Source organism: Sphaerodactylus townsendi, linkage group LG06, assembly GCF_021028975.2.
Source record: "Sphaerodactylus townsendi isolate TG3544 linkage group LG06, MPM_Stown_v2.3, whole genome shotgun sequence".
Lineage (NCBI taxonomy): Eukaryota > Metazoa > Chordata > Lepidosauria > Squamata > Sphaerodactylidae > Sphaerodactylus > Sphaerodactylus townsendi.
In genome coordinates, this window is record NC_059430.1 from 29225478 (window position 1) to 29237182 (window position 11705).

Below are 11705 nucleotides of genomic sequence, written 5' to 3' on the forward strand. Positions count from 1 at the left end.
TCGAGCTCTTTGGGGGTGAGGCAGCCTATAAATCTAATAAATAATAATAATAATACTGCAGGAAGAGAAAAAGTTTGCCAAGGGAAGGTTATGGAGACTCAGGACACATACAAGACAGACAATTGTCCGGTCTTATGTTCTCAGCTTCCACTGAAGGAAGACTGTCCCTACTCTTCCTTAAAACTGCATCAAAAAATATTCTTCCTGTTTCCCTCTTGCTTTCTAAAGGGGGAATGGAAAGATTATATCTTGGCCATTACAAGTTCCTTATTACTATATTTGTGTGACATCAGCAAATAACCGTAATACTTTCCCAGGATTAGCTATTTTTAATTATTTTTGTTAAGTGCCAACACAAAACAGCCCAAATCAAGAGAAAATATCCTGAAGATCTGACGTAGATAATTTGGAAATATCACAGAATAGGTTTTCATTTCATACACAGGAATACTGATTCATGCCCTCTTCTAAACATTGGATAGTGCAAGATAGTTATGCCAGTTTTTACAGTACATTTACTGATTAATTAATATGGACACAGAGAAAACACAGCATTTTCAGACAAAATATTGGAAATCCAAGGAAACACCTTTAGGAGATAACCTCTTCAGACAGACCTTATCTGACTACAGAGCCAAGGACCACTGCTTATTGCTGGTTAATTTTAGCAGCTTTTTTCTGGGTAAGTTATCTGAAGAGATAAGGAAAGCTCAAAGTTTTCCCAGCTCACCATAATGAACAATTTCTGATCTGAACTTTGGGTAGCAAAAGATATGACAAGAGAAGCCCAAAGGAAATAGGCTCAGGACAGTCAAAAGGAGATAGTTCTTTTATGCGATGAGTAATTAAACTGTAGAGCTCGCTGCCAGTGGAGGTAGTGATAGTAACAAGCCTAGGAAGCTTTAAAATGGGATCAGACAGATCGATGGAAGAGAGGTCCACAAGTGACTACTTGCCATGGTGACTGAAGGAAGCCGCCATTTACAGCGGAAGTGAACCTCTGAACTCCAGCCCTGGAAGGCAGAAGCAGGGGAGAGCCTCAGACTCCATGCCTTGTTTGTTTGGCCCTCTGGGGCAACTGGTTGACTACTATCTGAAACAGTATGTTGGCTAGACCCAGCCAGATCTCTTAACATTCTTAATATACATTCTTCTGTTCTTAACATCACTTTTAACAGTCTGAAGAATTATTTAATCCATTAGATGTTAATCTTCTACCAAGCATCTTATGGTGGCATAAATGATGCCCTAGAATAGGAACTACTTCATTATTCTGCTTGTCATATAAACCAGCATGCTTTGAGGAGTGTGTCAAACATGGCTCCAGTTTTCGCTTCTACGGTCCTCTACCCACCCCACCCACCCCCAAAAAATCCAGTCCTCCCTAGACAAATTATATTGTACAGAACAGACGTTATGCTTGCAAAGGAAGTTAATAAAACCCACTAAAATGTCACAGAGGTGAATCCCCAAGGCTCAGGTAATCCTTTGACATTTACAAGTTCCTGGTTAGAAGGAACCTGCTTTTTTATTACCTTTTAAGCAATGCCACAAGCAAACATTTCCTCTTGTACTAATATGTTAACATAGGTTGGCCACATAAAGTGGACCAACAAAGGATCAGCACTGCAAAAGTCAATACGACTTAAGGCATGTTGTACCTTGATCACACACAGAAATAAAAGGGGACGCAAATAAGGACACAGTGGACAAGTTTCTTGTTCCACAAGGGTGAGTCACACTATAACTAGCCTTACAGTCTTTCCTTCTCCTTGAGGCTATCCTAAAACAGATAGTCAGGAATGGAGAAAGACTGCAATCTCTAATATTCTTAGCCAAGAATGCAATCCCCAATATATTTTTCCAGAGAAGCTATTACACACTGGTATAAATCCAAAACATTCTTGTAGATCAGCAATTTACTAACTGGGCTTTTGTGCTTGATCGCCAGCATCCCAAAGGGAGGAAAAAAGTTAAGAAGCAACTTTTTCCCCAACGAGCTGTAGCTTAGTAAGGAGTCAAAAACAGATCATTTAAAGCCTGAAAGAATGGATATGGATATCACTGTGGAATTAGAATTATATCCAACTCCAATGGTAAAGGTTTTATGCAACTCAAGACATTGCGAAACAAAATTAATCACAAAAACAATCACTCAAGTAGCCCAAATTACAGAAATCCAGGCAGCAAGTAGCAAAGGAAATATTCAAAAAACAATTTAATCCCAAACTGCTGGACCAGCTGTAAACCAGGAGGGTCTTTCAATAAAGAACTTCTGTCAACTTCCTTAAAAACTGCTACACAGGAACATTTACCAAGTTAATAATCAATGTCGAAAGCAAACAGCTTTGACATTTAGTCAAGCCATGCCATGAGAAAGCTGCCACAGAAACAATATGTGAAGTATTTTTATGTAAGGATGGTCATTGCTTAATTTACACAACGAGGACATATAAAGGGATCTGAAATCTTATATACACACACAAACAGAACTATACCGGTCCTTCCTGCTGGGTTTTCCCCCCCACTATACCGGATTTTAATAAAGCTACTTATGTTTTGCAGCTCTGGCATATCACTTAATATTAACACACATGCAAAGACATGAGGCTGCCTTACACTGAATCCATTGGTCCATCAAGGTGAACATTGTGTACTCCGACTGGCAGTGCCTCAAGCAGACATCTTTCACAACACCTATGTCCTATGACATGATCCTTTTAATTGGAGATGCCGGGGAATGAACCGGTGACATGCTTCATGCTAAGAAGATGCTGTTTCACAGTACACAAGGGTTTGAGAAATATGCCTGTACACCACTTGTGCCAGACGCAAAACCTGTGCCCACATTTGATTGGCTCCAATCAGCTGCCCATACTTCAAGCACCTGTGCTTCAAATTGACATATTTGACTAGAAAAATTATACATTTTTTAAAAAAATGAATAAAAAATATTAACAGTTTCACATGTGGATCTTCTCTCTAAAAATAGGCCCTGTATGTTATGTTTTTTTCCCTAAAATTAAATGTATACCACTGTCACACACAAACAATCCAGCATGTAAAAACAAAGCAGAAGAACTGAAAGATTCCTGAGAGATTAGCAAGAGACATATCACATTTAGATGTTCAAACTTTCAAACCCAACCCGTTCCCCCAGTGATATGAACCTGGATTCATCCCCCCTGGGATTAGAACACCTCTGCAGTAGCTGAGATACCAATTGTGCATGGATGGTTCTCTGTATTGCTGACATCAACAGCTAATCCTGAGGGGAAAGGGGGGGGGATCAAGCCCTGAGAGATTAAATTTAAGTCTCCTGACAAAGTGAAGACTTTGCTTCCGCAATATTGTACAGCATGTTCCCACACACAAGGGAGAAAATGGCCAGAGTGTTGGCCATTTGTGTGTCAGGGATGTGGAATATAGAAGGCAAGTGAGGAGGACGAGCTGTGGGCTTCCTCAGGGGGACAGCTGAAGCAGAGTTTGTGACCAACCAATGAAGTACTAAGCTAATCTGTGCAAATCCCTCCCTATCAGGAAGCACAGTATAAGCAGGGCCTTGCAGGGATTCTTCCCCAACACTAGAGATGCTGTGCAAATCTTGAACATTGCCTAAAATACTGAAGGCAAACACAGGACTTAGAGCTTCTTCACACTGAGGACACATTCCCTTTCGGCTGGATTCTCAGTTATGCACATGTTTTATATTATTATTTATTACTTAGATTTCTATACCGCCCCATCCCCAAGGGGCTCCGGGCGGTGTACAACATAAAATCATACAATGCTGAATAGAGGAGCAAATCATACAAGAACACAATAACGAATTACATAAGCTCCATCCAGTTAATAATCAATAAAACTTACTAAAACTCCATGTGAAACAGTGGTTAATACAATAAAATAAAAGGCGTCCAGAAAACCCATATTTAAAACCTTCCCCAAAAGGAGGAATGGCGGGGTCCTCAATATGAGGGTTACCCTGATGTAAAAAGCAGAGCAGAGAGGGGGCACCACATCAGCGGCTGGACACCCCAAAGACCCGGTGGAACAACACAGTCTTACAGGCCCTGCGGAATTCACCAAGATCCCGCAGGGCCCGGAGATGGAATTCAATGCATGCTCAAATCAAAGAATCTCCAGTTTCCAAAAGCTCTCAAAATGAGGCTTCTTCTCTTCCTTTGCTGGGAAACTGAAGGAAATCAGCATGTGTTTCACTTTCCTTGGGTTTTCTTGCTCTGCTTTGGTTTCCCTCACCCACGCAGCAGCAGTTTCTCCCACTCTTCGAGCCACTACTTCAGAAGGCTCAAAAGGGCTGTGTTACTAGAGTAACTAGACCATAAAAGTTACATGGTCTAGAACAGTGGTGGCGAACCTATGGCATGCGCACTAAAGGGAGCACTCAGAGCCCTCTCTGTGGGTACACGTGCTGTCACCACAGTGTGGACACTCGGCAGTGATGTACCACCAAGGGGATGGGGGATGCATGATGCACCGGGTGTGCGCCCCTGCGGGGGTGTGGCGAGGGTATTCTGTGGGCATGGCGGGCATGTTCCAGGGCCAGATGGAGCCAGACTGGAGTGTGGCAGGGGCGCAGTTCCCCCTCCCTCCGCCCCTGGCAGTCGGTCTCTACAAGGTTCGCCATCACTGGTCTAGAGAATTAACGCTAGACCAGATATGGCATCAAAAAAAAGTGGCAGGCAACCTCCCCAGATGGAGGTTGCACTGAAAGGGCAAGGAAGCAGGGAGCAGGCAAAATGGTGCCTCCGCTAGGGATACTTCGCAGCAAGAGAATCCCTCTGTAAACACAAAACAATGGGAAAATGCCACTGCGAAGGAAATAGCCTCCAGATAAGTAGTGCATGCATAAATGGCCACAGGTGAGTGCCAGTCATCTATACCACAGTGAAATATGAACATGTCACTGACCCATGCTGACTCTAAAATTAAGTAGCCTTGAAAGTACATCTTTCACATATGGCCCAGCTGAAGTGACTAAGAACCAATAATTACCCTGGATTTGGTGGGGCTTGGTCATGGATTATTTTAATTAGTCTGGGGATAGTCTTCTAGAAAAGGAGCCAGCATTATGTAGTGGTATTGGACTAAGATCTGCAAGACCCAGGCTCAAACCCCCACTCTGACATGGAGATTCACTGGTGACTTTGGTCCAATCACACCCACACAACCTAATTCTTGAGGATAAAATGCTGTGAGAATAACATGGAAGGATAAGTCACTTGAGGTGACCGTAAGGGTTAGGCAGGACATAAATGAAGTAGAATAAGTAAATACACAAATAAGACTGAAGGAATTGTTTTGCAATAGGCAATTGTTTATCCCCCCATCAGAAATTTGATTCAGAAGGCAGAGGGGGGGGGGGATAAATGTCTGATCCAGGGGTATCCATCAACAAAGTCCCTCAGCTCCTTTCCTCACTTTGATTTGCCTGTCAAGAGGGGTAAGAAGACTGGCTCTATTCAGAACAGCTTTCAAAGGCTGTTCAGATTACCTTTGGGAAGCGTGCAAATATGCCCAGCTGCTTAGAAAACAGGGTGTCTATTCAGAAGAGAGGCAAGATTCACTGCCACTATGGTATCAGCTAAAAACTGACAGAAAACAGTGAAGGCTTCAAACTACTGATGATGGTTAAAGGAGAAAGTACCAAAGAACTGCAGCTGTACATCAACAAGGCAAAAATAAGGACTGCTAGGGAACTGTACAACTTTAATGTTAATGAGGAAACTGACATTGCTCAAAACTCTCTACTTCTTGGCTCCATCATCAACCAAAAGGGAGGCTGCAACCAAGAAATCAGAAGGAGACTGAGTCTGAAAAGTGCAGCCATGGAAGAACTAGAAAAGATCCTTAAGTGTAAGGATGCATTGCCAGTAACCAACAGCAAGATACCTCATACTATATTATTCCCCTTTACTCTACAAGGATGTGAAAGTTGGATAGTGAAGAAAGCTGACAGGAAGAAACGGGAATTTCATCTGAAATGTGGTGTTGGAGGGAGTTTTACAGATACTGTGGCTAGCCAAAGAGACAAATAAGTGGGTTCCAGATCAAACCAAGCCCGGAGTCTCCCTAGAAGCTAAAATGACTAAACTGAGGCTGTTGTTCTTTGGTCACATCATGAGAAGGCAAAACTAATTGGAAACGACAATAACGCTAGGAAAAGTTGAAGTCAACAGAAAAAGAGGAAGACCCAACACGGGACGGACTAACACAATCAAGGAAGCCACAGTCCTCCATTTGCAAGACCTGAGCAAGGCTGTTAATGATAGGATGTTTTGAACGTAATTAATTAATAGGGCTGACATAAGTTCAAAGCAACTTGACAGCACTTAATGCACAGAAACCGGCATTGTCAGCCACTAAGAAAACACATTCTTCCATTTTTCTTCTTCTTGGGAGCCAAATCACAGTTGGTGACCCCAGAGGGTTTTTCGGGCAAGAGATGTTTCAGACGTGGTTTGCCATTGCCTGCCTCTGCATCATGCCCCTAATATTCCTTGAAGGTTTCCCATCCAAATCACTTACCATGGTCGAGGCTGAAAGCATGTGACTGGCCCAAGCTCCCCTAAGTTTCCATGGCAGAGTGGAGATTCAAACCTGCATTACTCAAAATGCAAAATAAAGAGACAGCATTGGTGGTACAGAGGAGACTGAGGCCTAGTCCACACATGTTGGAGGGAAGAGGCATCAGAGACCTCCTGTGACTGAATGGACATGTCCCTTCACATTGCAGGCAGAGAACTGCATTTTACAACACTCTTCTGTCTTAGAAACTGCCAGAAATGGAAAGCCAGCACAGAAAGCCTAAAGAGATGAGAGCCTTTCTTCTTGCCACTACATTTCCCTGCCTGTGTGAACAGGCCTGCAGGGAGGTTAGACCTTTCAGAAGCCATATGAGCAACAGGAAGCATGTTTTGCCTTAAAGAACTGCCACTAACTTTTTGCTAGCATGGTGCTAGAGAGTTGTGGGTGTGGAGCTGAAAGAGACTCATTGTGTTGTTCTGCCAGCATTTCGTTATGATGGGAGAAGCTAAGCAACAATCCAGAAAGAGCCATCTTTCCTCTTCATCTGAGCCAAGTCTCACAGTCTTGGCACACACTGGTTGGGTAGTGGATACAAGAAAGTCATCTGCTGTAGTACTAGTCATTGGGGGCACGTGTAAACTGCAGAACAGCAACAAAAGCTTCCACTTACAGCCTTCCCCCAGTGTCAGAAGCATGTCTTCAATGTGCCTGAAACATCAGCTTTCAAATTTTTGAGCATACAAAATGCGTCATATACAAAATCAGACCATGGGTATGTCAACTTTCCCCATTGGAAGTAACTCTCCGTTGTCTCAAACAAATACTGCATTTCAGCCCTGCTACCCCTAAACCCTTTAAAAGGACATGCCAGTTCGAGCAGGGATCAAATTACACCAATCCTATACCATCTGCACTGGCTGCCGATTGAGTTCTGGATTATGTTTAAAGTGTTGGTTTTGACCTTCAAAGCCGTTCGCGGTCTCGGACCTGCACACCTGAGGGACCGCCTCTCCCCCTATTGCCCCGGTAGGCCCCTCCACTCCTCGGAGGAGGACCTACTCATGATCCCTGGCCCAAAAATGATCAGGCTGGCCTCGACAAGGGGCAGGGCCTTTTCAGCCCTGGCCCCTACCTGGTGGAACAGGCTCCCTAGGGAGATGAGGGCCCGGCAGGACTTACAGAGTTTCCACAGGGCCTGCAAGATGGACCTGTTCCGCTAGGCGTTTGGCCAGCCTGGTTAAAAATACATCTACCATGTCATCTGGCCTCCCGTGGGCACAAGGGGGAGGGGGGAAGCCAGACGCCATCCACATTTTTAAATGGGTTCTGTTTTTATGTAATTGGTATTTAAATTATGTTTTAAGGTATGTTTTAACCTTGTTGTGAACCGCCCTGAGCGCTCAGAAGGAGGGCGGTATATAAAATTAATAATAAAATTTCAAAAAACAGTACCTCAGCCAATGACTGCCATTGAACCACATACCCTTCCAATGACTAAAAATCTTGGGAGAATTTTCCAATAATTCAATCCTGTCAAGAGGCATCAAAATTTCTCTTCCAGATTGACTCCTGGTCGCCATCATTCATAGATCTGCATTCTTGGGTGCAGGCTACAGTACACTCCCATATAAAAACTACCCTTGCAGACATTTCACAAGACTAAACCTGACACACCAGACCAGCTTTCAAAAGCAGCCAAGATTATACTAGTCTGCTACAAGCTTCCCAAAAAATCATGTTACACGCCCCGCAGGGAAAGATCTTGGAGCAGCTGCCTCAGAGCTATACCACCACATGGTTTTACAACCACGCCTCACGCTGCCAGTCAAAGGAATACCAGCTGAGTGAGGCCTAGCTGCTCAGCAACAATCTCTTGCTCACACCCCTCACCTGGGCAACGACTACCTAGTGGTGCACAATTTAGTATCTGATTGCATTTTTAGATATAAACAACACACAGGTTAGATACTTTCAGAAATTCTTTGACCATACAGGATTTCTCTCCCGCTCTTTAAACATACATGGTGGGTATAAAATACAAGAGATAACCAATTGGCAAAACAAGCAGGTTCTCATGAGAAACTTTCCCCCTCCTCATTATTATCACCACCAGCTTCTCCCTCCCCATCACCAGCTCAGGCTTCCCCAGCAATGGCCCACCTTTGTCTTGTCACTCACTTGCCCCCTCACTGCACTGAAATTGCCCCCCTCTGCCCACCTGCTGTCTCCTCGTCACACCAGCTCTGGCATCCCCTGATCAACAATGCCCTCTCCCAATAGTACCAGCTTCCCCTCCTCAGTCACTCATGGTATCCACAACTGCCACCCCCATGTTTTCACATCTCGTTTTTTGGGTTGCTACGGCAACCCAAAATGCCACCCACTAAGACTTGCATATTCTAATAGTTGTGATACCCACCTCCTTTCCCAAAATGTCTAGAAATGATGTTTTGTGCTACAGGGCTCTGTTAGCGTGGTGCAAGAGAGTTGTGGGGGTAGAGTTGAATGACTTCCATAATTTATACCTGATGCCAGAGGTCCGTGTATCTTGCTTCTGTCTAAGCCCTACGAGGATAACTAGATGCCATTTCTGTGTGCATCAATACATACTTAGAAATTCTGTTTTTGCAAATATATCCTCATGGACAAAGATCCACTATCTCTAGACACTCCTCAAAAATAGCTCCATTTAGAAAGACATTTTGCATATTCCAAATGTACTTCATCATGCAGTCCACTGCCACTCCTACCCCCCCCCCAAAAAAAACCCTTGGTTTATTTCAGAGGAGGAAAGTACTCTGTGCATGACCTGAATCACCCTGCCTTAGGCGTTAGAATTTTAGTAGCCTAGAGTAATATTCTACACTAAAACTGTATCCTTTGAAGATAACTGGTCTGGTGTTTTGGAAGAGAGAAAAGCAAATCAAACATCTGGCACAAATTACTGACATCAGCTTTCTTCACCATTCCTTCCATCATGGTACCACATACATATTTGTGGGAGAACGGCCATCCATCCAGACTGCCTTTCATAACAGCCTAGTAGCAAAAGGGGGAGGGGGGGTGGCCAGTGCAAAGTTTTGATACTTTGGCAAAGAATAAAGCCATTCTTACACTGAAGTTTGCAGAGTCTGTCATTTCCTGGCTGAGAATTTAATATAAGCATGAACAGGAAGAAAAAAGTCCAAAAAAAAGACTGTCACATACCAGTTCCCTTGAAAAGAAACAGGAAGAGTCATCCTTTTAAAGTGCAAACATTCCCCTCCCTGCTAAGAAATCACTGGGGAGGGGGAATGAAGTTTCCACCACATGCAAAGAGCCAGCAGATTTATACAAAGGCCTGGGACAACCAGACAAGCATTCAAGTAATTTCCTCCTTGCGTCAGCCTCTCTTTCCCCTCCACTGAAATTCCAAACTCGAAACTCTCCTCCATTTTTAATGCTGCAAGAAGTTCTCCAGGCTCAGAGTTGGTCTTCAGTCCAGAGACAAGAGAAGGCTCCACAGAGTTTGCTCCACAAGTAGTAAGAGAACACATAACACCACCAAGTCCAGGGTGCAGCAGATGCCAACTCCAGACGGGCTCGGAACTTCAAAGAGACTCCAAGAGTGCAACTTTCTGAAGCCAGATGTGCCAGAGTCAAAACTCCCCTACCCCTCCTCGAAAGGAATTCTAGCCTCCCTTCTCAAAGTTTAGACTATTTAATCCCGTCGCCTCTTTTTTCAAGGGGGGGATTAGCCTACTGAGAACCCACCATCAGAAAAACCCAAACCTACCACCACTCCAAATTCCCCCTGGTGCCGTTTCTCACCGTGCTGTAGAGCAGGGCATCAGAGTCCACCGGTTCTGACAGCTCGCTCAGCTTTCGATCCCACTGCAAAAGGTTCTGCTCTCCACCTTCCAACATCTCCATGGCCGATCAGAACCACAGCAACCCCGGGCAGGGAGGGGGAAATCTACACCTGGGAGCGCTCTGGATACAGGCTATCGAAGTACAAGGCGCAGCGCTATTCCATCTGGCAACCCTGCGGACTCTTTACTTTCTCCACGTTTACTACTCCCCCCTAAGGGAGGAGTAACTATTTGGGCACTTTAGAAGCGGGATTTCCCAGTTTCCTGAACTGCGCTTTCAGACGTGCAACCAATTCAGCTGATCCCCAAGTTAGTAGCACGGAGCGAGAACTTCGCCCCGGGCACGTAAAAGTCCCGCCCCGCAGCGCTTCCAAACCGAGACTCGCAACCAGCCGCAATCTTCCCCCCTACACCCCCAACCAAAGTTTAGCTCCTCCTCCTCCTCCTTCCCCCAGCCAATGACTGCAAAGGAAAGCGTCCGCTTCTAAGGTTTCGGTCCATTCAAACGCCAGGAAAGGATCCCCCCCCCCCTCCTTCCTATTCCACTGGCTCTTCCCACGCCTACCCAGCTGTGCAATGGAGGCGGGGAATCCCATCGACGTCACCAAAGGGAAGGCCCCTCTTTATTCCCTTTGAGCTTCGACTCCGGCCAATGGCCTTCAGGGACTGACGTTCTGCAAGCCGCGTTGGCCCGGCGACGCTCCAGAACTGGCACGCGCCGTAGCCAATGGCTTAGCGACAAGATTGCAGCCTGGGGTGAAGCCCCGCCTGCTTTCCCAGGAGCAAAATCAAAACAGGGAAGATCAAGGCAGGCTGGAAAGATTGAGCCTCTGGGTGGGAGGAAAGGAAGGAGGATCCTGTTCCAAGCAAATGGCCGTGCTTTGTTTTGCTTATTTATTTTCAGTGCGACCTCCCAGATTCTGTGCCCACGGCTCATTCCAGATTGGAAGCGAGACAAATACTTCCTTTCTTTAGCAGGCAAAAACGTCAACAAGTGATGACGAAGAAGGCTCTGTTTCTCCCCGGGAGAGGCTGCAGAACCGTTCTGACGTCATTGTCCGAGGTTGACAGGCAGCAGTGGTTAGGACCCCAGGGACTTGGTCGCCCTATCCTTTTGATTCTGTATTTCAAACCAGCCGGTCTTGCCTTTAGCCACCTTTTCGAGACGGCTTGCAATTACCTTTAAAAAGCAGAAAAAGGGGATTTCTGGTTGGCATGAAACTGCAGGACAATTGGAAGAGCCCGGATTACTCATCCAACACATCTCAGAGATAATGTGAGATCTGAACTATCTAAGAATTCTGG

General features: G+C 45.0%; 1 protein-coding gene across 2 annotated transcripts in view; it reads right to left on the reverse strand.

Moving 5' to 3' along the window:
* CREB3L2 (cAMP responsive element binding protein 3 like 2) overlaps positions 1-10988 on the reverse strand; it is a 94539-nt gene extending 83551 nt beyond the window's left edge. Inside the window, exon 1 of one of the 2 annotated variants that reach the window (XM_048501767.1) lies at positions 10966-10988. Coding sequence is in view for 1 of the 2 variants with exons in the window: in XM_048501765.1 (XP_048357722.1) it covers positions 10360-10461 (102 nt within the window). In the remaining variant the exon portion in view is untranslated. Of the gene's footprint in view, positions 1-10359; positions 10794-10965 lie in introns of those variants that run through there. The other variant, XM_048501765.1, reaches the window with a different exon arrangement.
* Between the last annotated feature and the right edge of the window lie 717 nt (positions 10989-11705).